At 42.4% G+C, this 26,568-nt stretch overlaps 1 protein-coding gene and 1 pseudogene across 6 annotated transcripts in view; both read left to right on the plus strand.

Moving 5' to 3' along the window:
• Window positions 1-14,270, plus strand: part of EEF1AKMT2 (EEF1A lysine methyltransferase 2) — a 27,083-nt gene extending 12,813 nt beyond the window's left edge. For 2 of the 5 annotated variants that reach the window (XM_084772738.1, XM_084772740.1), the window contains exons 4-6: window positions 430-537; window positions 5,648-5,864; window positions 11,683-12,088. In XM_084772738.1, coding sequence (XP_084628864.1) covers window positions 430-537; window positions 5,648-5,864; window positions 11,683-11,801 — 444 coding nt within the window. In that variant the 3' untranslated portion in view covers window positions 11,802-12,088. Of the gene's footprint in view, window positions 1-429; window positions 538-5,647; window positions 5,865-11,682; window positions 12,089-14,225 lie in introns of those variants that run through there. The other 3 variants (XR_014777393.1, XR_014777392.1, XM_084772739.1) reach the window with 3 other exon arrangements.
• Window positions 14,241-25,611, plus strand: LOC311592368 (SNW domain-containing protein 1-like; annotated as a pseudogene). Its single transcript, XR_014783595.1, has 3 exons — window positions 14,241-14,270; window positions 20,300-20,482; window positions 22,683-25,611. The product of XR_014783595.1 is annotated as an SNW domain-containing protein 1-like (transcript).
• Window positions 25,612-26,568: the final 957 nt, after the last annotated feature.

Consider the following 26,568-nt stretch of genomic DNA (forward strand, 5'->3'; position numbering starts at 1 on the left):
TAAATTCTTGTGTGAATTTGAGCATAGCAGCATCAGATTAATACTACATTTGCAGCCCAAGGCCTTGTATGTTATCTTTGAGAAAATAAATTCCCTTTTAAAAAGAAATCAGGAGTCAGAGGCAGGTAGATCACTGTGAGTTTGAGGCCAGACAGTCTACAAAGTGAGTCCAGGATAGCCAAGGCTACACAGAGAAACCCTGTCTCAAAAAGCAAAAAAAAAAAAAAAAAAAAAAAAAAAGTCATGAATTTAAGCTTTTAGTTTCTGTTTAGAATACAATAAAAAATTTAAACGTGGATAATTGGATATTCTATGGCATTTGACCTATAACAAAGATAAAGCAACTCTAGTATTTAAAGAGTATGATAGTTCATAAACAAAAGAATTAAAAGTTTTAAACTAAACTATAAAATTGTTTTTCTTCTCTAGGTGAAACATGGTTTCTCCAATATAACTGGCATTGATTACTCTCCTTCTGCAATTAAGCTTTCTGCAAGTATCTTAGAGAAAGAAGGGCTAGCTAACATTAACTTGAAGGTAACTATTATTTATGTTAACATTTTAAAATAAGCTATAATGTTTAAATGTTTCTAAAAGTAAGTTAATCTGCTGGCCTTTTTGACTTTGTAATTAAGGCTCAATCATAAGTAATACATCTAGTTAGTTTAGGGAAATTGCTTTCTTTTGTTTTTGTGTGTGTGTGACAGTCTTACTGTATAACTCTGGCACGTCTCAAGCTTGCCTTCTCCTGCCTCAGTCTACCCTGTCACATTATGCTTTGTGGATGGGTCTTCTTCTTTGTGTATGTAAATGTGTGTGTGTTCATATGATACTAACCATTTTTGCAAAAACATACTGTGGATTAATGAGATCAGAAAGTTATAAATGCTGGCTCTCCCTGTGGTTCTGTTTTCTGTCTCAGGTTCTGCTAGAACTGGAGGCTACAGCCACTTAACTGTGAGGGATTTAGGGTTTGATTGTTTCTATTTTTGAAAAAAAGTGACTTATATTAAAGAAAAACTTATAAATGCATAGGCTGTTATACCACATGTTATTTTTGTCCTTGTTGGCCTTAATTGTCAACTTGACATAGCCTAAAGTCATCAGAGATAAACACCTCAATAGAAGACTTGTCTAGACCAGGTTGGCCTGAGGGCGTGTCTTTGGGGTTGTCTTGGTTACCAATTGATACAGGAAGGCCCACTGTGACGAGCACCATCCCTAGTATTCCTGGGCTATATAAGGCAGTTACTAGCTAAGCATAGCGAAGCATAAACCTGTGAGAAAGTCAGAAAGTGAGCTAGCTTCAGGTTCCTGCACAGACTTCCTGGACTGCAACCTGGAAATGTAAGATGAAATAAGCCCTTTCCTCTCCAAAGCTGCTTTTGGTCTGAGTGATTTCTCACAGCAACAGGAGGAAATTAGAAAACTTAAAACCCAAGGAGTCAGCCTTGTTCCTTCTCTTTTCTGTCATTCATTTTGCCTCACCACTCCCATGCTTACAGACCTCAGATCCACACACACGCCCCCCCCACCCCCCACAGTGGTACTTTTGATCTAAAACAAGAAGTGGCTTACTTCACTGTTTTGATCACAGACCTCCATTGGCTCCCTTTACATTCAGCACGGAACCCGCATGCTCTGGCTAGCGTTAGGAAGCCCTTCCTTGCTTATGTTCCCTCGTGTGTGTTAGATAAGTGCGCTGCCAGGGACTCCGTCTTTAGCCCTCATTTCTCCCTCCCTCCCTCCCTCCCTCCCTCCCTCCCTCCTTCCTTCCTTCCCTCCTTCCTTCCTTCCTTTCACCACTGCCTAGCCTTTTTTTTTCTCCCAAATTTATTTATTTATGTTGTGTAGGTGTCTTACCTGCATGTATGTCGGCACACCGTCACTGTGCCTGGTGCCTGAGGAGGCCAGAGAGGGTGTTGTATTCCCTGGGACTAAGGTAGAGATGGTTGTAAGCTGCTGTGTGGGCTCTGGGCATCAAACCTGGGTCATCGGGAAGAGCAGCCATTTTTAACCCGTGAGCCATCTCTCCAGCCCCTTCAGGCTGCTTTTTGTGTTGTTTGTATTTTTTGAGACAGGGTTTCTCTCTATGTAGCCCTGGCTGTCTTGGAATTTGCTCTGTAGCCCAGGCTGGCCTCAAACTCAGAGATCTGCCTGCGTCTGCCTCTCAGATGCTGGGATTAAAGCCGTGCCCAGCTCAGGCGGCTTTTTATAAAAGATTTCTCTTCTTAGTCACTTACCAATCTTACTACTGTGTCTTTTTTTTTCTTTTCTTCTCTTTCTTTCTTTCTTTCTTTCTTTCTTTCTTTCTTTCTTTCTTTCTTTCTTCCCTTTGCAGCCTAGGCTGCCCTAAGACTTGGGATTCGCACGACATTCATTTTCTGAAGACAGCACTATAGGTGTGCACCTTCTTGGCTGGCGTAAGATTGTTTTGTTTTGTGCTATTGAGACAGGATCTTCTATAGTTCAGGCTAGCTTCCAACAGGCTGCATAGCTGAACTTCTGGTCTTTTCATTGCCTCTGCTCTCCCAAGTGCTGGAGTTAGAGGCATCTACCACCATGCTCAGCCTTTTCTCTTTAAAATTATGCTTATGTGTTTATTGTGTGGTGGTAGATGTGCCACAGTGCACAGTAGAGGGTCTCCTTCTACCATGTAGCCTCTAGGGATTGAGGACAGGTTTTTGGTTTTGGTTTTTGTTTTTCGAGACAACATCTCTCTGTGTACCCTTGGCTGTCTGGGCCTCACTATGTAGGACCAGGCTGGCCTCGAACTCACGTGGCTCCACCTGCCTCTGCCTTCCAAGTGCTGAGATTAAAGGCATGGGCCACCACACCCAGCGAGCTCAGGTTTTTTGGCTTAGTGGTAAGTGACTTTATCTTCTGAGCTCAGGCTCTATTTTTATTTTTATTTTTGCTTTATCTATTTTTATGCATATTAGTGTTTTTGCCTATGAAGGCCAGAAGAGGGCTGCAGATCCCATATTTTGTTTTTTGCTTTTTGTTTGTTTGTTTTTCTAGACAGGGTTTCTCTGTCTGCCTTGGTTGTCCTGGACTCGCTTTGTAGACCAGGCTGGCCTGGAACTCAAAGCATTCTGCCTCCCTGAGTGCTGGGATTACAGGCGTGTACTACTATACATGACCTGTTTTTGTTTTCTTGATAGCACTGTATCTAAAGTACTTATTAAATGATATTCCATGGTGTACTATTATTAGGCAGTTATAATTTTTAAAAATTAAATTGTGTGTTTATTTATTTTTCTGTGGACATACATCTATGTGCTCATGACTTGAGATCAGAGGACAACTTGCTGGAATTCCTTCTTTCCTTACATCATGTGGATCCCAGGGTTCAAACTTTGGCTTTCAGGCTTGGTGGCAAGCCTCTACCTGCGGAGCCATCTGAGATAATTTTATTATCTTAATTACATTCATTTGTTTATTCGTTGTGGCATGTAGATGCACTACAGCATTCTTGTGCAGGTCAGAGGACACCTGGGGGAGTTGGTCCTACCATGTCAGATTGTCTAGTTGTCATGAAAGCCTTTACCTACTGAATCTGAACCTTGAAATACTTTAAAGTTTTAAAATATTGGTCGTCTCTGTGTGAATGTGTGTGTGAGTATAGGTACCTGTGTGAGTGTGTGTGTGCGTGTGAGTATGTGTGTGTCAGTATAGGTACCTGTGGAAGCCAGAAGCACTGGTTTCCCGTGGAGCTCAAGCTGTGGGCAGTTGACAGCCACATCATGTGGGTCCTTTACAAGAGGAGCATGTGTTCCTAACTACCAAGCCATCTCTGCAGCCCCTCGAAGTATTTATTTATTTTTTGTTTTTGATTTTTCGAGACAGGGCTTCTCTGTGTAGCCTTGGCTGTCCTGGACTCGCTTTGTAGATCAGGCTGGCCTCAAACTCACAGAGATCTGCCTGCCTCTCCCTCCCAGAGTTCAGGGATTTCAGGTGTGCGTCACCGCACCCACCTTCAAAATAATTTCTTAAATTTATGTTTCATTCCTCTGACTGACCAACATAAATTAGGTACTGTATAAAGCATAGAAGTTTACTAAGTTCACAGTCCTAGTGGTTGCAGAGTCCAGGATTATTACATGATGTGATGAGAGGCCTTGCTCTTGCATCATAGCAGAGCAAGTAAGCCAAAAAACGCTTGCTTTTATAACAAAACTTTTCCCTCATTTGTCCATTCATCTGGTCATGAGGAGAGAGCCCTCATGACCCACTCACCTTCCATGGCTCCTTTCTAATACTGTTAACATATGGCTTTGTGTTTAGGTTTCCAATATGTGTATTCTGAAAGATGCTTTTAAATGATACCAATTTGCTTGTTGTTTATCTTCCCCTCTGTAAAGCACAAGGCTACTACCGTATTCTAACACAGGTTCCTTTACTTTTTTATTTACTGTTATATCCTATAGTTAATAAGTACAGGTGTCATGAAATACCTTTGGAATACAAGAGTGTTTTGTACAGTGTTTACGATAAGGATGTTCCCGCTCAGTGAGCTCTTGATATAGCTTTTGTTTTGATTCAGATGTATTGAATTCTGTACTTTGGATATGAGAGCAGGAAAGGCCCCATCTTCAAATAGAAGTACATGCTAAGTGTGGTGTGTTGGTACGCACCTGCAGTCTTAGCACTAGCAAAGCCTGGGCTTCCCGTGTGAGACCCTTCATCAAAAAAGAGTCTCAATACCATTGTACAGTATCCATTTTAAGGGAATTGTTCTAGATAGTTACTTATTTTATTGAAATTGTGTGAATGATAATCAGCTAATTGCTTGTTTTAAAAAGTATTTTAGAATTAAATTCATTGGTAAAATTTTGTCCTATAAAATGGAGGCACGTCTCTATTTCCAGTACTGTAGTTGTATTAGATTATTGAAAATAGAATGCTACACCGGATGTGGTGGTGCACAACTTTAATCTCAGCACTGGGAGGCAGAGACAGGCGGATCTATCTAAGTTCAAGGCCAGCTGGCCTGCAAAGCAAGTCCAGGACAGCCAAGGCTACACAGTGAAACCCTGTTTTGAAAAAAACAAAAATACAAAAAACCAAAAGCAAAAATAAAACAAAACAGAACAACAAAAAACCACCCCAAGATGCTGATGAGTTATTAAAAGCTGAAGTGCAGGACATTTACCAAGTTCAGTTTAAGTTGTTCCTTAATTTCTTAACCTTCATGTCTTTTGTTACATCCATTAGTAGCTTTGTGAGCTGCTAAATCAAAACAAAGGAACTTTTGATAATTCCTTGTTTACTTTAGGCCGCTCAAGTGGGAGTATAAGCCATAGGTCTTTCCAGTGACCTGGACTCCAAATAAATTTTGTCATTTTGATAAATATGTTAAATATTTTCAAAAGAAATAACTTTATGTAAACTGCCTTTGATTTGTTTCCAAATTTGTAGTGATTTGAAGTGTTCAGGAAACACTATCAACCTCTCTTCTAATTTTGACTTTAATGATCTCGGAAATAAAGCATATAAAAGTTTGCTATAAAGTTGAAAATATGTTTATTGTATGTAAAGTGCCATCATAATGGGCCCTTTTATCTGTAAACTTTTACATGTTGTCACTTAAGTTATATAAAGATTGTGTTAATTGTTCTCATATGGACACTCATTTTTAATATAGGTAGAAGACTTTTTGAATCTTTCCACAAAGCTGTCTGGATTTCATGTTTGCATTGACAAAGGGACTTTCGATGCCATAAGTCTTAATCCTGACAATGCAGTTGAGAAGAGGAAGCAGTATGTGATGTCTCTCTCCAGGGTGTTGGAAGTAAAAGGCTTTTTTCTAATAACCTCATGTAATTGGACCAAGTCAGAGTTGCTCGATGTGTTCCGAGAAGGTAACTGGCTACGTGGGTTTGACTGTATGCCTCCTTAGGTTTTTATACTTCTCTTTGGCTCCCTGTGGGTACAGTTTTTTACATTTCTGGTTCTGGGCATTGCCTGCTTTTCTTCTGTGTTAATGACCTTGGTAATAACTTTGAACTGTGTATACAAAGCACAGAAAAGTAAATTGGTTGGGATCCAGAGGCCTTTTTAACATTTTTCCCAGAAATCTTGGCAGTTAAGTACTAAAATTTATGAGCTTGTAAAGATCAAGCTCTTTATTTAAGCAATGCAATCTTTTATTTAAGCTGTGTGATCTGCTATCCAGAGACTAGGACACATGTGTTGTGCTGTTGACTTCAGTGCACTCATGTATTTGGGAATCTATAATTATGCAAATGCATGTACATGACCAGTGTTTTCATTTTATACACAGTTTATATGGTTTGCTTTAAGGGTCACTTAAGTGTTTGGGATTTGTCTTTTTGTTTCCAGTATGTATGGAACAATTCTTTTTAACATTGCACAGAAATGAAATGGAGAATTTATGGCAGCTGTACATACTGGTTTTTGAGGAAGTTCCCATCTGCCTATTTTTATGTCAGGCAGAATTTGTTTCTGTCTCATTAGGCAAAGGTAATTAGGATTGTTCCACTGATCAGGAGTCTTGTTAGCGTTGAGAATCTCTATCTGTACATCGAGCATTGGGAGTTTTCTCAGACTTTCTCGTGTGGACACTTTAGGAAGTGTTTTTACCTTCAGTTTATCCATGGAGCACACAGGCATTCCTGGGAAAGTACTTTGAACAATTTTTGGTATTTGTTTACCTTTTTCTTGGAGTCTTTCTCAGGGTTAGTACTAATTATTTTATAGAGGAATGGAAGGAATTTTGGGATGAAGCAATAATAAATGATTCTAGACTAAATATTTGGTCACGAGCTGATGAGAAGTTAGCTACCTCAGGAGAGTTTACTGCACCCTGTTTTCTGCCACCATGTTGCCTCATATTGAATGCACCTATCTTAGATTTTGTTTTCTTTTTAGTGTTAAAGGACTAGGCAGAGAGAATATGTCCTTTGTCCTCTTGTGTACATCCAGTGGCTTTTGTAGGTTTTATAATGGAAAATCTGAAGCATTTATTGCTGAAAATCTGAGCTTTTGACTTCCAGAAAACAAGAATTGTGTATGATTTACTGTCTTTTATTTTGTCGTTAATTTATTATCTTTCATGTTAACATTTGCTTTTCTTAGAGCTGTTGGGTTCTCTCAGTGGGCCTTCCTTCTTCCAGAAGCTCGACAGTTTTAATAAATGTTCAGGAGTTCTGCTATGCAGCACAAGCTCCTTTCCTGGTTCTTAAGTACAGGTGTTCTTTTTTACCCCTGGAGCCAGCAAACAGAAACACCTTTGTCTGTCTTTGGTAATGAGGAACAGACTTGAGCCTGGAACACCATACTTTAAAATGTGGTGTGTGTAAGAACTGTTGAGTGAGCTGAAACTGGTAAGTTTCAGAAGTAAACAGAGAACTAAGGAAAATGTTCTAATAGGAGATGTTAAAGAAACAATGCATAGCTTTAGAGACCTATTAAGAATTGAGTTGCTTAGAAACTGGTGCTCAGACTTAGATGCAAGACAGCAACAGAGTATTCCGCCCCATGGCACTGCTTAGGGCCTCCCTGTTAGCTGCCTGGATTGGCTGCCATAGTCCCATTGCCTTAGAATGAAGCTTATCTCATTAGTCTTGTTTTTAATTAAATTTTTTTAATACAATGCATTTTGATCATGTTTCCTCCCCTCCCCTAACTTCTCCCGGTTCCTCCCCACCTTATCCACCCAACTTTGTTCTTTTTCTCTTTAAAACCAAACAAAACCAAAATAAAACCCAGAAGTAAAAAAGACCAAGAAACACACAGAAACAAAACAACCCCCCCCCCAAAAAAAAAAAAAAAACCAAACCCAAAACAAACCACAAAAATGGAAATTTAAGTAAACAGGCAAAAGGCCCAAACAGAACGTAATGAGACACAGAGTTGCCAGGTGGTCCTGGTGCATGCCTTTGATTCCAGCACTTGGGGGGGTGGGGCGCAGGCACAGGCGTAGTTCTGAGTTTGAGACCAGTCTGGTCTGCAGAGTGAGTTCTAGGACAGCTAGAGCTACATAGAGAAACCCTGACTTGAGAAACCAAAGCCAAAAAGAAAACAAAAGTCTACAAAAATACCATGATACGTTTTGTGTTGGCCAATTACTCCTGGGCCTGGGTCTTGTCCTGCAGTGTGAGTAATATACTCAGTAACAGCCCATTGGAGAAAACTGGATTTTTCTTTTCCAGTGAATATCAACTGCTGGTAGCTTCTTGGATGGGAGCCTGTATCTACTTCTGCCTCTCAGTGCTGAGACCCGTGTGTGTGTGTGTGTGTGTGTGTGTGTGTGTGTGTGTGTGTGTGTGTGTGTGTGTGTGTGTATGCTGCCACAGTCTCTGTGAGTGTGTGCCTCACTTCACCAGTCTTTTAAGTTCTTTGTTTTTTCCCATATTTGAAATGAATTGTGCAGTTTTCTTTGGTAGTCCTGTTCATACAATGTAAATGTTATTTGTTTAGTGACCTTTCAGCTTTTTAAAAATGGGTTTCTAGCTGGGCAGTGGTGGCGCACGCCTTTAATCCCAGCACTTGGGAGGCAGAGGCAGTTGGATCACTGTGAGTTCGAGGCCAGCCTGGTCTACAGAGTGAGTCTAGGACAGCCAAGGCTCCACAGAGAAACCCTGTCTTGGAAAACAAAACAAAACAAAACAAAAAATGGGTTTCGATTCCACATCTAAGCCTCATATATACATAGGAGGCAAGTGTTCTACCACTGAAATACCCTGGCAGTTTTGTTTGTTTGTTTGTTTATTTTGTTTGTTGTTTGAGACACGGTTTCTCTGGGTAGCCCTGGCTGTAACTCACTGCATTGACCAAGGTGGCCTTAAACTCAGAGATCTGCCTGCCTCTACCTCTCAAGTGCTAGGATTAAAGCCATGTGCCAGCACTGCCCGGCTTCCCTGTTTTATTTATTTATTTATATTTATATATATATATATATATTTTTAGACAGTTTTTCTGTGTATCCTTGGCTGTCCTAGACTTGCTTTGTAGACCAGGCTGACCTCCAACTCAGATCTGTAAGCCTCTGCCTCCCCGAGGCATGCACCACTGCGCCTGACTCCTGTTTTATTTTTTTTTTTAAATATTTGATTTTTACATATACAATAAACTACCTACAGCAAGAAGAACCACAAGGCCGGGCGTGGTGGCGCACGCCTTTAATCCCAGCACTCGGGAGGCAGAGTTGGGCGGATCGCTGTGAGTTCGAGGCCAGCCTGGTCTACAAAGTGAGTCCAGAACAGCCAAGGCTACAAAGAGACCCTGACTCGAAAAACCAAAAAAAAAAAAAAAAAAAAAAAAAAAAAAAAGAAGAACCACAAAACAATCAGGAATTATACAAATGTTACATTCATAGTGTTTTGGCTATTTGTATTTGGCAACCTTGAAGAAAACATCTTTCCTATCTTGGTGCATCTAAAATTCTTAATGTAAATCAATATCTAGCATATCTCATCTTTATCAACTTAAAATATCTGTCTAGACCTAAAAACATCTTAACCCCTAACAACTAAGCTTAATTGTAAAACTAAACTATCTGGTCTTAAACTCCATCAGAGACTTAAGAAGGAATAAAATTAATCACCTGAGTAAATAGGAAGTGCAGGTTAGAAGAATTTATTTATTTATTATGTATATAATGTTCTGCCTGCAGGTGTGCCTGCCCCTGGAAGAGGGCAGCAGATCTCATTATAGATGGTTGTGAACCACCATGTGGTTGCTGGGAACTGAACTCAGGTCTTCTGGAAGAGCAGTCAGTGCTCTTAACCTTTGAGCTATCTCTCCAGCCCTCCCTGTTTTATTCTTAATAAGGAAAAAGAAAATTAAGTTGGGTGGTGATGGTGCATGACTTAATCCCAGCATTCAGAGGTAGATCTATGAGTTTAGGGTGAGCCTGATCTTTAGAGTGAGTTCTAGGACAGCCAGGGCTACACAGAGAAACCCTGTCTCAGGAAAAAAAAATAGAAGAGTGTGTGTGTATCATGCATGCATGGTATATGTCTGGGTGCTGTGGCTTGTGAGTAACCAGAGGACAATTTAATAGTTTCTTCTCTCCCTCCACCTTTATGTAGGCCCCGGGGATTGAACTAAAGATAAAGTGAGAGCCGAGATCCTTTCCCTCAGGGGTTCTCAACCCTCCAAATGCTGCAGCCCTTTATAATACAGTTCCCATGTTGTGGTGACCATAAAATGATGTTTATTGCTACTTCATTAACTGCAATTTTGTTCCTGTTATGAATTGTAATGTAAAGATCTGCTCTGCAGGTGGTCTTAGTCATCCTCAGTGAAAGAGTTATCCCACCCTCCCAAAGGGGGCTTGACTCACATGTTGAGAACCACTGCTTTACCTACTGAGCCATCTCGCCATCTCTGTTTTATTTTTAAAGTCAAAATAACAAAATACTAATTTACAGTGTATTTTGTTGTTTAGGGAAACACTAATTGTTTTGTTTGAATCTTTACCCAGCCACATGGAGGCTTTGCTCTCTGCTGTCTTTGTATAGAATTCAGGTTCATGGAGAAGGCCCACTGAGCAAGGACATCTCTTACTTAGAGGTGGGAAAGCTGAGACTTGACTTGGTTCTAAGGGAGCTTTTTCAAAAAAAGCATCCTGTGATCTGAATGTTATAATTTCATTCAAAGAAATAATAGTTTGGTTTGGGTATTAATCTCTGTTTAATCTTCTGTCGTAAAGCTTGTGAAGAAACACCCATGGATGTGCTTACTATTTCAACCATTGCTGTTGTTGTTCCTTTTCTGTACGTTGGTTTTTTTTTTTCTCCCTGGATTTCTGAGAGATTGCATGCAAGACACCGGGGTTAGAGATCCTCGTGAGGAGCCGTGCGGACTCTGGGAATTAACCTCGGGCTCTCTGGTTCTCTACTAGAACAAGCCATGTTCATAACTGCTGAGCCAGCTCCTCGGCCTATTGTAACCATTTTTAGGTGTACAATTCATACTGGGCAGGGAAGTATGCACTTTTTATGTTAGTGCTTCTGGGGTGGAGGTCGGAGGATCAGGAGTTTGAAGGTCATCTTTAGTCATATAGGAAGTGTAGGGCCAACCTTTGCTAGATGAGGCCCATCTCAGAAAAACTGAGTACAATGAAACCTATAAATAGATAATGAAGTTCAGCAACTTCATCTATGTTGTTATGTAACTATCAGAACTCTGTCTTCCAGAAATTTCTCATCATTTACAAAATCATTTTTATCCTAAGTAATTTAACCTTTCTGTATTAAATGCCTTTATATTTGTGATGTGATTGAGTTCCTACATCTAAAGCCACGTAAGAAGCAGTGTTGGCGTATGACAGTAGTCCAGTGTGTCACAGCTACTTCCTACCAAGGAGATAGTGGAGTAGACGAAGGGAGATGGAGGGGAGGTAATGTAAGCAGGCCTGGAGGAAGTGGAGAAAGACTTCCCTGATGATTGTGTTTGGTTCTTTTTGTTTCCTGTCTATTTTTTTAAAAAAATGGTAGTGGTGAGGTGCAAGCTGGAAAAAATTGTCAAATTAAATTTAGTTACCAGTTTGAAATTACAAAGGAAAATCTTAACTTATTCTTGGTTGATACCTATGTAAGTGCTGACTCCCATGCTTGCGGCTTCCCACCACCCCATTAATTTAGAATGGTTTTGAAAGAACACCGTTGGCATAGAAATCTCTAACACAGGTATTTTAATTTTGTTTTCTAGGATTTGAACTTTTGGAAGAGTTGCCAACTCCCAAGTTCAGCTTTGGAGGTAGATCTGGAAACACTGTAGCAGCTTTGGTTTTTCAAAAAAGGGAAATTTCCTTGGACAAAGTCAGTTAGCTTTCTAGAAGAAACTGCACAGCAAAGCAACCCTGATACAGAAGGAGCAAGTGCAAGTAATGTTTAGTAAGTACCCAGGCTTAGCAAGCACCCTGGCAGCGCAGACTGAGTACAGATAATGGGTCGTGGGAAGCCACACACGTCGGAATCAGCATTTAATATTAACTGAGAGTAATTTAAGATTTTCTTTTGTATTTGAAATATAAATATTTTCTTGTGATTTATGACAGTTTTCTGTAACTGTTAATCAGTTGAAAGTTCCAAAGCAGTAAATGAATTCAAAGAAAGCATCTGTTCTTGGTTTTTGTGCCTAGGTACAGTTTTATTAAGTATGGCTACTTATGAAGATTTAACCAAGCTGTTTCAAGGCCAGAATAGTTTTCTTCATGCATTATAGAATGTGATGTATGCTAAACAATGCCGTTTTGGGTTGATAGTTGAGAGAACTCTCTCATTGTCTTACGTTGTAAGCAAAATCAGAGAAATTGATGAAATACATTTATTTATTTATTATTTTAGAGTCAGTGTCTCACTATGTAGCCCTGGTTGGCCTAGAATTCACACAGGTCCACATGCCTCTGCATCCCCAGTGCTGAGATTAAAGGTGTGTGCCACCACACTGATAACTGTTCATACGCTTTGCCCTGTGAAGGATAAAGGGGTAGTGTAAGGAAAGAGAATAAAGGAATATTGTTAAATGCTTAGCCCCATATTAAGTAATGATGCCTTATTAAATCATCGAGTCTTGGTGTTTTCATGAAGTACTACTTGTTTGTGTATAGGGGCGCTGCCACTGACAGTGAGGACACTCTTGCAAGGCCAAACAGTACTGGACGTGGCCAAGATCCTTAGCTGGGTCTGGCTGACGGTAGCACCCTCCTCTTCTAACATAGTCACCTCCCAGGTGCTGACTCTCTCTACAGCGTCTGTAAGTCAGGGCCATACAGAAAATTGAGGAGCTGCACGACCCTTTGTTACCGTTGCTCACTAACAGCAGCCTAGCGCTGCTCTGTGGACTATTTGAGAATAGCGAGTCTGATGATACCTGTTATTACTCTTTACTGTCTGTCTGTTTTGAAAGAGTGTCCTTCACCAGGAGCTGGACTTTAGGTAGAGCATGGCTCACCTGTCACGAGGCTGAAGGAGGTGGCGGAGTGGGGTGGGGGTGGGGTGGGAGGCTGCCCTGTAAACATGAAGACCTGCATTCAGATCCCTAGCACCCAGTACATCGCTGTGTGTAGTAGTGTGCACATATAACCCCAGTGCTTGTGAGGCAGAGACAGGAGGATTCCCTGAGGCTTGATGGCCGGGCAGCCTAGCTGTCAATCAGTCGGCTCCAGGTTCACTGAGGGAGCAATTGAGAAAGATACCTCAAGACCTCCGCTTCTACACATATATCCATGCACCACGCACACACATGCGAGCCACACACATAAAAGAAACGTGAAAACTGAAGCTTGTCATTCATCTTTCTGGGGGAGGGGCTCGTCAGTTGTATGAAGAGGCAAAGGCACTCTATCCAGGAGCTGATTTAACTGGAGAGTGTCGGTATATTACTTTGAAAAGATAAACTATCTTTTATTTATATCTAATATTTAGTGAAACTCTATTTGGGACAGTATTTTAGTATCAGAGTCTTAATATAAGGGTTTTGATTATTTGTTTAAATTATATAACTTTTGGGGAACTGAAGAGATGGCTCAGCAGTCAAGAGCCCTTGCTGCTCCTACAGAGGACCTGAGTGTGGTTCACACCGTCTGTCGCTCTAGCTTATAAAGATCCAATACCCTCTCTTCTGGCCTCCTTGGGCACCAGACAGGCATGTGGTACATAGACGTGCATGGAAGAAAAATACCTGCATGCATAAAATAAAAATAAACACAGCTTTAAAGGGTATATGACTTTTGATGATGTTCAGCTTTTTGGGCCTATTTGGCCTCAAAACAAACTTTTTTTTTAAACAGTAAATACTCCTCAAGTAGTTAGCATAGCCCAACATCACACAGTTTTCTGTTTTGAAGGGAAGAGGAGAACAGGCCTGTAACTTTAACATCAGCTGATCATTAAGGGTACCACTTGACTTTGCAAGTTCTGGATGGAGACAACTACATGGACTTTGAACAAAAATAATTATTTTGGAATAGCTTTTATTTTAACATGTAAAAAGTGAGCAATTACTTTAAAATATATGCAATTTAAGCTTTTTCATAAAATTGTGCTTTATGAGACAGGATCTTTTTAGTGTGTATGAACACATACATGCAAGTGCATAGGCATGCACATCTGGAGGCCAAAGGAAGACTTCAAGTATCTGTTATTGTTGTTTTGAGACAAGATCTTTCTAGTTAGTCCTGGCTGTCTTGGAACTCACTGTAGACCAGGCTTCGAACTCAGAGATCTGCCTGCCTCTACCTCTCTCATCAGGTGCTGGGATCAAAGGTGTGCTCCACCACGTCCAGTCCAAGTAAGGTAAGTAGTCCTAGAGGTTTGAGTGGGTAAGTTTCGAGTTTGAGGACAGTGAGTCTAGCCTGGGCTACAGAGAAACCCTGTCTTTTTTGTTTGGTTGGTTTTTCGAGACAGGACTTCTCTGTGTAACAGCTCTGCCTGTCCTGGACTCACTTTGTAAACCAGGCTGGCCGTGAACTCACAGAGATCCACCTGCCTCTGCCTCCCGAGTGCTGGGATTAAAGGTGTGTACCAACACGCCTTGAGCCCCCCCCCCCAAAAGGAAGAAATTAGTATTTTCAGATAATACCAAACCACTAAAAGCCTGGTCACAAAATTTCCATAAGTTAATGAAGCATGGGCTGGAGGGATGGCTCAGAGGTTAATGAAGCAAACTATAAATACTTTATTTTAAAGCTTACTATTGTTAGCTCTTATAAGTATGTGGGCACATGATGAAATGATGCAGTTACAAAATAGGAGCAGCACATGACTGTTCTGTGTTAAGAAACTGGAATCGGAGTTAATTTAATCAAAAGATATTTTGAAGAGACTTGTTTGAAATGCAAACAAGAACTGAGGCTTTTCCTGCAGCAGTGCACACAGGTGTCTGCAGAAAGCACAGGTCCACAGGGAGCCCACAGGTCCGTGGGGACCAGGCTGTGCTGCGATCAGGCTCCACCACTTAACAAACAAAGTTTTTAGAACAGTTTGTTTTACCTCAGATGTACAACTTAGAGCTTCTTTTGGGGACTGGCACTTAAGTCTGATTCAAACCTGACACTGGACGTGGCAGCTTGAATAAAGCCATTTAAAAATAAGCACAAATATCTGGTATAAATTTGTAACATTTCTTTCATACTACAGTGCACCGCTTCATGCTGATGCATCCATGCTTCATTGTCATCCAGAAGACAGTAGAAACCTTTGAGACATGGATGTGATTGTTTGATTTTATTTTCCTTCTCTTCCCTTCTCCTTCTTCTCCTTCTCCTCCCTCCCCCTCCCTCCTCCCCTTCTTTTTTGAGACAAGATCTATGCAATCTAAGCAGGCTTTGACCGTGCTTTGCAGCTAAGGATAGCCCTGAACCCTGATCTTTGATCTTTCTGTCTCTGTCCTCTGTGTTGGGATTATAGGAGTTTCTCGTTACACTCTGCTCAAAATTATGCAATTTCATTTTATAGATTGTGTGTGTATGTATATACATATATACATATATCTGTGTATGTTTGTATATGTGTGTATGAATGTGTCTGACTTTTTCTGCTGTCTGGTAACCTACATTGAAAATAAGAACAGTTGTGGGACTGGAGAGATGGCTCAGAGGTCCTTAGTTCAATTCCTGGCAATCACACAGTGGCTCACAACCATCTGTAATGTGATCTAATTCCCTCTTCTGGCTTGCAGGTATACATGAAGATAGTGCACTCATGTACATAAAAATAAATCAATAAATTAAAAAAAAAAGAAAAGAAGGGCAATTATAAACAATCAGGTTGTCTCAGGGAGATGCCTGAGTTTTGACTTCCTGTTTTTGCCTGTGTGAACTAAGATCTATCTGCATCAGAAACAGTGCTCAGCTTTCAGGGCGAGAGACCAGGTGTCTTGTGTTGCACAGTAGTAGCCGCTCCAGTTAAGCGCAGGGGGTATGGACAGCCTCTGAAAGGAGTCTTGTGTCTTGTCCAGTATATTTTACTGGAAAAAGTCTGCTGCAACCTAGAGTTTGATTGTGGAAGCAAGGAACACAGATTTAAAGACATACGGGGGAGGAAGGGGTGGAATTAGAAAACCCTTATCATTTCTTTTGGTTAGACAGGAAACAGAGATGGTCTTAGATGAAGGGAGAATGCAAGAGCATGTCTTATTAACAGCTAATGGAAGAAAATTAATGCTAATTTATTCTTCATACACACCATGCAATTTGTTAGAAAGTAAAGGAATAGTTTGAAATTCTTTGGTCAATTGATGTATTCCTATGTTAGGGCCATAGAAATGAAACTCAACATTAAGTAGACAAATACCCAAGCCCACAGGCTACAGAAATTCTGAATAAAACCAGCTGTACAATGGAACTCTGAAAAGCAGTGGGTACCAAGCCTAATGAATGATTGAATATGACCTTAGCAAAATCCCTGGAGTGTTGTTGAAAGATCATTCATCTCCAGCTTAGATGTCAAGATGGGCTCTAGTAACCCAGAAAGAAAGAGAGCTGAGTGGGTACTAGCATGGTGAGTCCGACTAATATTAAAAGGGCTTCTCTAGTGGAATTTCAAGCTATAATTGTGTGGACTTGTATCTTAGGTCCAGCGAAGGCAAATTAAAAAGCTAGGAATAATTCTAAGACGTGAATGTATCAGTCTTCTGCTTTTGTGGGAGACGCAGAATGTCCTGGTAGAATGTACTTTTGTCATGCTGATGCTGGTGTGAGAAAGCCTGAAGACCGGCCATCCATTGTGTCCTGAAGCGTCTGGAAATTACTGCCTGGCTTCTAGAGCAAGCCAGAAGCCCTGTGAATCTACAGTTTTCATTTCCTAGAGGAAACTATTTTCCTGATTTCCTGAAGAAGTGGCATATTTTTAAAAACTACTTTTTGATTTATTATTTGTGTGTCTGTAAATATATGCCATTTGGGGGAGTGCCCATGTAGGTCACAAAAGAGGGTGTTGGATCCCCTGGAGCTGGAGTTACAGGCAGTTGTGAGCTGCCTGGTAGGGTGCTTGGGACCAGATCTCTGGAAGAGCAGCCAGTGCTCTTAGCTGCTGAGCCACGTTTCCAGCCCTGTGCTATATAGTTTACGTGTTGTTGGTATTCCCGTATCAGCAAATGATAAACATTTCAGTGACTAATCTTTATTGTGTATGGTGTCTGGAGGCTTTTCTTTAAAGAATAAGTGTAATCTCTCCATTTCCCCAAAGCTGAAAGCATCGACATGTGATTCAGCAATTATATCCTGGATAACACCAGAGTCGCTTAGAAAAAAGTGCGAAATGCTGCAGCTGACTAGGGTGTTCACGGATGCACTGTGGACGGGGCTTTGTCGTGAGGGACAGTGCAGCTGACTAGGGTGTCCACAATGCCCTGTGGACGGGGCTTTGTCGTGAGGGACAGTGCAGCTGACTAGGGTGTCCACAATGCACTGTGGACGGGGCTTTGTCATGAGGGACAGTGCAGCTGACTAGGGTGTCCACGGACGCACTGTGGACGGGGCTTTGTCGTGAGGGACAGTGCAGCTGACTAGGGTGTCCACGGACGCACTGTGGACGGGGCTTTGTTGTGAGGGACAGTGCAGCTGACTAGGGTGTCCATGGACGCACTGTGGACGGGGCTTTGTCGTGAGGGACAGTGCAGCTGACTAGGGTGTCATGGACGCACTGTGGACGGGGCTTTGTCGTGAGGGACAGTGCAGCTGACTAGGGTGTCCACGGACGCACTGTGGACGGGGCTTTGTCGTGAGGGCCAGTGCAGCTGACTAGGGTGTCATGGACGCACTGTGGACGGGGCTTTGTCGTGAGGGCCAGTGCAGCTGACTAGGGTGTCCACAATGCACTGTGGACGGGGCTTTGTCATGAGGGCCAGTGCAGCTGACTAGGGTGTCATGGACGCACTGTGGACGGGGCTTTGTCGTGAGGGACAGTGCAGCTGACTAGGGTGTCATGGACGCACTGTGGACGGGGCTTTGTTGTCAGGGACAGTGCAGCTGACTAGGGTGTCATGGACGCACTGTGGATGGGGCTTTGTCGTGAGGGACAGTGCAGCTGACTAGGGTGTCCACAATGCCCTGTGGACGGGGCTTTGTCGTGAGGGACAGTGCAGCTGACTAGGGTGTCCACGGATGCACTGTGGACGGGGCTTTGTCGTGAGGGACAGTGCAGCTGACTAGGGTGTCCACGGACGCACTGTGGACGGGGCTTTGTCGTGAGGGCCAGTGCAGCTGACTAGGGTGTCATGGACGCACTGTGGACGGGGCTTTGTCGTGAGGGACAGTGCAGCTGACTAGGGTGTCCACGGACGCACTGTGGACGGGGCTTTGTCGTGAGGGCCAGTGCAGCTGACTAGGGTGTCATGGACGCACTGTGGACGGGGCTTTGTCGTGAGGGACAGTGCAGCTGACTAGGGTGTCATGGACGCACTGTGGACGGGGCTTTGTCGTGAGGGACAGTGCAGCTGACTAGGGTGTCATGGACGCACTGTGGACGGGGCTTTGTTGTCAGGGACAGTGCAGCTGACTAGGGTGTCATGGACGCACTGTGGATGGGGCTTTGTCGTGAGGGACAGTGCAGCTGACTAGGGTGTCCACGGACGCATTGTGGACGGGGCTTTGTCGTGAGGGACAGTGCAGCTGACTAGGGTGTCCACGGACGCACTGTGGACGGGGCTTTGTTGTCAGGAGCAGAGCAGACACTGAACTGGGCTGGCTCCGTTTTCTTTCTTGCTGCTTTAGAAAGGAAAGACTCGCGAGGAAGCGGCTAAATGTGGATGAGTGTGGGTGCTTCAAGTCTGGATCCTCTTCCCAACCCCTTGCTAATATGAACATGTCAGGCCTTTGTTCCCATCTAATTTTAGTACATCCTGGCTAAAAAAAAAAAAAGTTAGGATGATTTCCAATCATGAACTTGAGAGGCAGGACACAGGGAGGAAGAGTGGAGGAAAGAGCAGTTTATATTCCATATCCGCCTGCCTTTCTGTGACAGCAACTAGCCCTTAATCTGTTGATTTGCTGAGGAAATAAATTCAGATACACTGAAGCAATGGTAATTAGGGTTTCCTTCCGTATCTTCTGTGAAAGCCTCATTGGAGTTGGAATGAGGAAAATAATGGAGTGGCTTTTAATAGAGTGCCCTGTTGTCTGAGTTAGAGCCATGCGCGGGCTTCGGGAAGGAAGCCTAGAGCTGTGAGTGATAACTTTTGTCTTGTGTGATTATAAACGGAACATCTGAGGTGTTTCAGTGAGCCTGCTTTTCTGCTGTTGTGTGAAGGAGAATAACATTTGTTATTTTTGAGAAGTAGTTAGAAGGACAGGTTTCATGTGTCTATCTCCTCACGTACCACAGCAAGCTTAGAAGGACATCTCTGATTCTCTGGAGAGAGCTTCTTGGGTGATATAGTTTACTCACGAGGTAGAATAAAATCCCACATAGACATAGTTGTGCCATTTATTATGGTTATTGTTTAATTAAGTAAGTAATTAACTAGATTGAACTAAAAGACCAAATTTCAAGTATTTTACCTCACTATGAAGCAAGCTGTCTTTCCAAAGGTTTGTTCCTTTAGTGAGGCTCCGATGAGATGCTCCTATAGTAAAGATGCTATGTAAACAAAAGGGATCGTTTTGTTAATTCTATTTGACTAATGATTTGCACTAAATGAAATAGGTTAGTTTTGAACTTGAAATGTAGTTGACTTGTCTAGGGTCATTTCATTGAATAATTGCAGATGGTTTGTGTTTAAAATCTATTTAAGTGGATTAGAGTACAGCTTATTGGTAGTTTTTGTTGTTGTTTTTGTTTGTTTGTTTGTTTTTTGTTTTTGTGTTTTGGTTTTTTGAGACAGGGTTTCTCTGTGTAACAGCCCTGGCTGTCGTAGACTCACTTTGTAGACCAGGCTGGTCTTGAACTCACAGAGATCCACCTACCTTTGGTTTCTGAGTGCTGAGATTAAAGGCATGTGCAACCACGCCTGGCTTAGAGTCCTTGTCTGGCATGTTTAAGGTCCTGGATTTTACCTCTAGCACCACAAAGTCAATGACTCAGTCGATCAGTGAGTTTGTTATGTAGTAGAGTAAGTATCAAAGGGATCAGAACTACTGTAACCACTTTCCTTTCCTCTCTATAAGTCATGGGCATTCAATAAAACGTTAAGAAAAAGAGTACATACTGGTTTTTTGGTGCATGCGTTTACACACCTGTGTATGTACATGTTGGCACAGATGTACTGTGGCAAGTGTGTGGAAGTTAGGGTAACTTTCAGGAGTCAGTTCCATCTTTCTACTGTGTGGGCCCCATTTGCTAAGTGTCAGCTATTGGGTAACTTGACTCTTTTTTTTTTTTAAAAGATTTATTTATTATGTATACAGTGTTTTGTCCGCATGCCAGAAGAGGGCACCAGATCTCATCATAAATGGCTGTGAGCCACCATGTGGTTGCTGGGAATTGAACTCAGGACCTTTGGAAGAACAGACAGTGCTCTTAACCTCTGAGCCATCTCCCCAGACCAACTTGGTGACTCTTAAACTAAGGTATTTGTATATTAAAAAGATTTGTATGTAGCAATAATAAAATATTTGAAGCCATGAGAATGTTTTAATCTGAAAAAAACTTGTGCTTGGTGACTGATTGTTTCTGATATATTTTTGATTATTCAGTTTGTATTCATTTGACCAGAGAAATGACTTGACCAATAAATTCAGAAATTTACATCTTTTGTGTAGTCTGTTTACATCTTACATGTAGAAAGATAAGATGAAGACAAGGTCAAATGAACAACCATACTATAAAGAATCTTCCTCTGATTCTTCTGTGCCCCAAGTACACTCAGAGGAATGCTTCCAGCTGGCCCACTTTGTCACTGTAAAGCCTTAGGCTTTGAGATGTTTCTCTCCTGCCCTCATGCTTGAGTCGAATTTGTGGGTCTGTCCTTTTGTCCCCACTGCCTTGGCAATCTGTCAGTTTGTCCTGTAACTGCTTATCCTGCTGGTGAAAAAGGGTTTCTTTTTTGTTCTGTTTTTGTGCCTTTTTGTTTTGGTGGTGCAGTGGCATAGACCCTAGGGCCTTATGCATGTGAGATAAGCATTCGACCACCGAGTCCTATCTCAGCTTGGAAACTGAACTTTGTTAAAGGCGCTAGCAAATTACCTAACATAATTCTTGTAAAAGCTGCTTTCCTTTCTGCCCGTTTCTTTGAAGCATCTTGATAGGTGGGGAGAGAATCAGGTGTGGACTCTACCCAACAGGCCTGTGCATATTGCAAAGATACATTGCAAGAAGCTTAGTACGAGGTGAACACTCTTTCCTTCTCCCCATCGGAGCTAATAGGTGAACCGCTCAGCGCTACCCAGTTAATGTGTTCAGTTCCACTGAGAGGAGCTTGTATTAAGAGAGCGCATCTGGAACAGGGTGGGTTCTCAAAGCAGCTTTAAAAGTCATGCTGTGTGCTGCCTGCCTTAGTCTCTAACCTGCACCGGTGCTGAAGTGCCTTTTCACGTCGCAAAGGAACAAAGGTAGACATCACAATCCTGAGATTCCAGATGTTTTCCTGTATTTCAGAGTGCATGGAAGAACGCCTTTCTGATCGAGAACATGATCTTTTAAATAAGTGTTAAGAAATGTAGATGTGGAGGTGAAAATGTTAATGTGGATGTATTTGAACTGAAAGCGAATGGGTTACTGTGCACCCTTCTTCATTAGCTCTGAGCCAAGGCATGACTCCAGGGCATATCAAACCAGGGACCAAGATCATGGCAGTGGTTCAGTTGCACCAGGCCTAATGAGGATAGAGTTGGACTTGGGTTTTCCTGGCTAGTTAAGAAGCAGTGGACTGACATGACATAGCTAGTTTCTACTCTCTACCATCAAGGTTTCATTTCTTCGATTTGAGTCACATTTCTTTCTGTGCTGTAAGTTGAGTTCACTGCCATTTATATTATGTTGATGTTGAGTAATAGTAGTTTATCCAATTTGTTCTTAGTTTATTCTAGAACTAACAATAGAGTGTGCGAAAGTGCAGTGAACCACTTGGTTTATGCAAGTCTAGAAAATATGTCTTCAACCTTCTCATTGATGGTTAAGTGAATTTCTATGGCTGTACAACTGTCAGACCCCAGCCCTGATGCCTTTTCTAGTTGATCCCAAGAAATTTCAGATCTTTTTGGTCACCCCCCTCACCCCCTAGTCTTGCTATGTATCTGACTGCTTAGAATTCACTATGTAGATTAGACTGGCCTCAAACTTACAGAGAAAACCTCCTGCCTCTGCCTCTCTAGTTCCAGGATTACAGGCCTGCACAGTAAATTGTACCTTTTTAAACCTTTATTTTATTTTTTCCTGAGCCTCACTGTAGTTCTTGCTGCCACATCTTGGCATGTGCTGGGATTATAGGCAATTGCTACCACGCACAAAAAGATTTGTACCATTTTAAAGAAACTGTGATAAAGTCTGAGGTCCTTTTAGAACAGACTGTAATAGAGATGGTTTAACGGAACAATGATTGACTAGCCTGGATTTGACCAGGTTTTGAGAATTTTTATTTTTTTATCCCTCACCTGTAAATTAATTCTTTAAAATAAGAAGCCAACTTCTCATTCATATCAGGTATCCCCGACTCCTGATGCTGGGGATTAAACTAGAACGCCTCTGCTGGTCACGCACTCTACACTGACGCTAATTCCCTCCCGACAAGTTGTGTCTGTCCCCTTATGCTTCACGTATGGTTTTCTACAGTGCAGGAGACCTCACGTGAAACTGGGAGTAAGAGTAAAGAACCAGGCGAGAATGAAAACAAAAGGCCTTAGCTTTTGGATACAACCGACAGACAAGCTGATGAAGAGAGTGGAGAAGGTCACAAGCTCACAAGCCAGGCCGACGTTCTCATGGTGCTCCAGTCCCTCCTGGTAGACCCAGAGACAGAATCATCCTTCTTCTTCTTTTTCCCCCCGAGACAGGGTTTCTCTGTGTAGCCTCGGCTGTCCTGGACTCCCTTTGTAGACCAAGCTGGCCTCAAACTCACAGCAATCCCCCTGTCTCTGCCTCCCAAGTGCTGGTATTAAAGGCGCGCACCACTACCACCTGGCTCCTTCATATTTTAAATCCAAAGGATTTGGGATTTGGATTATACATTTAGGCTCTGTGAAATCATGATCTACACCTGGTTCTTCTCTGATGAAAGGAGATTTCCTTTGTGGGGAAGAGGAAGGATAACACTAGCTTACTGGTAAGGGTGAATTAAAGTAGGTTTGCCTCGAGACAATGGCAGTTACTCAACAGAGGAAAAAAATAGTTTGAGTTTGTATTGCAAATACTAAATGAATTTTAAAGAATACGAAAAAGTGGCGATGCTGTGACTTGCGCTGCAAGAAGCGGAATAAGATGGTGCTTACCAGCTTTTTACCTGCGCCTACCCAGCTATCTCAGGACCAACTTGAAGCTGAAGAAAGAGCAAGACCTCAGAGATCACGGCTGACCTCACTGCTCTCCTCAGGAAGGGAGCCTCCCCCATACGGATACGGGAAAGGCTGGATTCTGCGCTTGTTAGAGTATTTTAGAGATGGAGATGCTTTTCCCAGAAATCCATGTGGCCCAGTACCCACTGGATATGGGGCAAAAGAAAAAAATGTCCAATGCACTGGCCATTCATTCAGGTGGATCCTGAAGGGTAAATTAAGTATGATGCAAGTGCTCGACAGGGACAGTCCAAAGACAAGGTCATTTACAGCAAATATGCTGACCTGGTTCCAAAGGAGGTGAATGTGAATGTGGATGACCCAGACTTGCAAAGGCCGGATGAAGAGTCAATTAAAGAGATAACAGAAAAGACGAGAGTAGCCTTGGAGAAGTCCGTATCGCAGAAGATTGCTGCAGCCATGCCTGTGCAAGCAGCCAACAAGTTGGCTCCTGCTCAGTATATCCGATCCACACCATCTCAGCAATGGGTGGCATTCAACTCTGGAGCTAAGCAGGGTTATTCGGTTGGTAGAAATGCAGAAAGACCCAATGGAACCTTCAAGATTCAAGATTAATAAGAAAATTCCCCGGGGCCCACCATCTCCTCCTGCACCTGTGATGCAGTCAGAAGGTGACTGTAAAGGAACAACAAGAGTGGAAGATCCACACACCCCCCACGCCCCCCCTCCGTATTTCCAGCTGGAAGAATGCTAAGGGTTATACGATTCCGTTAGATAAACAGCTGGCTGCTGATGAAGAGGACTACAGACCGTCCACATAAATGAAACTTCTGCCAAACTGGCTGAAGCACTCTGCATCGCCGATCGGAAGGCCTGTGAAGCCGTGGAAATGCGAGGCCAAGTGGAGAGAAAGATGATGGCTCAGAAAGGAAAGGAGAAACACGAAGAGAAACTCAGAGAAATGGCCCAGAAAGCCAGAGAGGAGAGCTGGCATCAAAACCCATGTGGAAAAAGAGGATGGAGAGGACAGACAGACAGACAGACAGACAGACAGACAGACAGACAGACAGACACGAAATCCGTCGTGACAGGCGAGAAGAGAGACAGCACGACCGGAACCTTTCCAGAGCAGCTCCTGACAAGAGGATAAAGCTGCAGAGAAATGAGAGTGGAGATGTCAGTGAAGTCATCGCTCTGGGTGTGCCAACCCTTGAGCTTCCAGTGAAACTCACTGTGACCAAAGGCTCTTCAGCAAATCCAAGGGTGTGGACAGTGGATCTGCAGGCGGAGAAGATGAAGTTTACAGTGTTTATGATCAGACCTGGAGAGGTGATAAAGAGATGGCTCAGAGTATCTACAGGCCCAGTAAAAATCTGGACAAGGATATGTGTGGTGATGACCTCGAAACCAGGATAACGACCAACAGATTTGTTCCTGATAAGGAGTTTTCTGGTTCAGACCATAGACAACGAGGCCGAGAAGGACCAGTTCAGTTTGACAAAGATTCTTTTGGTTTGGACAAGTTCTTGGAAGAAGCAAAACAGCATGGTGGTTCTAAAAGACCCTCCGATAGCAGTTGCCCCAAGGGACATGAGCATGAAGGGAAGAGGCGGAGAAAGGAGTGGATAGGCTTCTCGTCAAAGCAAATGAACTCTTACCTTAATGGTGCAAGTCACCGGGAAACCCTTTGTAAATGAGGAGGTTAAAAACCAAATCTGGGTGATAGAGCCCAGCACCACTTTTTATTCTGGGAGATTGGGGGTTGAATATTCTACTTTGGATTATTTGTTTGTTTGTTTGTTTGTTTTTTAGAGACAGGGTTTCTCTATGTAGCCTTGGCTGCCTTGGACTCACTCTGTAGACCAGGCTGGCTTCCAACTCACAGTGATCCACTAGCCTCTGCCTCCCGAGTGCTGGGATTAAAGTGTGTGCCACCACACCTGGCCGGATTAGTTTTTTTTTTAAAGAATGGGCTATGTTTGTGCTTCTCCCATCTTGCAGCACTTATAGAAAATACTGCCCCACACAGAATTCAGACCGTTAACTTGTGTGTGACACTTACTGGTCCAGGGGTAATATTCTGTGTAAGAACTTTATGAATAAAATTATCCCAAACAGTGAGTAGGATAATGTCCACATACTGGAACTGTGCTACCAAATGCATTTGCCCTGTTGTGCTGTCTTACCTTGCAATGGGGAAAGTAAGGTCTTGCTTAGGGCAGCTCTTGTTTCAAATAAAAACATTTAGAAAAAAGAGAAAAGGCTTGAAGTGTTTTTTAAACTTGAAATATGAACAGAAATATGAAATATGAAACAGAACATGAATATAGTTTGGGAGTACAGTTGAAATGTTTTCTAAATTAAACATAGGGCAATATGAAAATCACTGTACCTTGTTTTTAGCTATGTCTTTGGTGGAGTAACAGGCACACTGTTGTAGACGGTTAGTTGTATGGTAGTGACGCTAAAGTCTACTTCTGTTGCCATCACAAATACATCAGAGGGTATGCATTTGTTAACTTTTTGTTTGTTTGTTTTTTGAGACAGGATTTCTCTGTGTAGCCTTGGCTGTCCTGGGACTGGCTTTGTAAACCAAGCTGGCCTTGAATTCACAGAGATCCGCCTGCCTCTGCCTCCTGGGTGTTGCAGTTACAGGCGTGCATCACTGCGCCTGGCATTAATTTTTCTTTTTACAATTATTTACTTCTATATGTATGAATATTTTGTCTGCATGTATGTATGTGCACTCCATGTGTGCTCGGTGCCTGTAAAGGCCAGAAGAGGGCATTAGATCCCCTGGAACTCAAGTTAAGGGTTAGTTTGAACCACTGTTAAATTCTGGGAATTGAACCCAGGTCCTTTGCAGTAACAATAAGGGCTCCAAACTGCTGAGTAATCTCTCTAGCCCCCAAGGTTTTATTTTTGAAGCTTAGTATTGGGATAGTAAGTAAGATTGGTTTAGTAAGTTTCCTTATGCTAGTAATTGAATGCCTTTTTATACTTTTTCCTTTTTATTTACTGTGCATAAGCTTCAACGCCCGCTGCTTTACACCCCACACAGTGATACCGTTAGAAAAAAGTTACTACCAAATTGTCTGAATTTTCAAGTTTTAATTCTCACTCTGTTCTTCTTAGCTTTTAGCTTGCCTTACCCCGAGGTCTTCCGTCCATTGAGCTGCAAGCGTGACATTTGCTGTGCTCTCAGC

This window comes from Acomys minous (genome assembly GCF_964271855.1).
Source record: "Acomys minous genome assembly, chromosome: 2".
NCBI lineage: Eukaryota > Metazoa > Chordata > Mammalia > Rodentia > Muridae > Acomys > Acomys minous.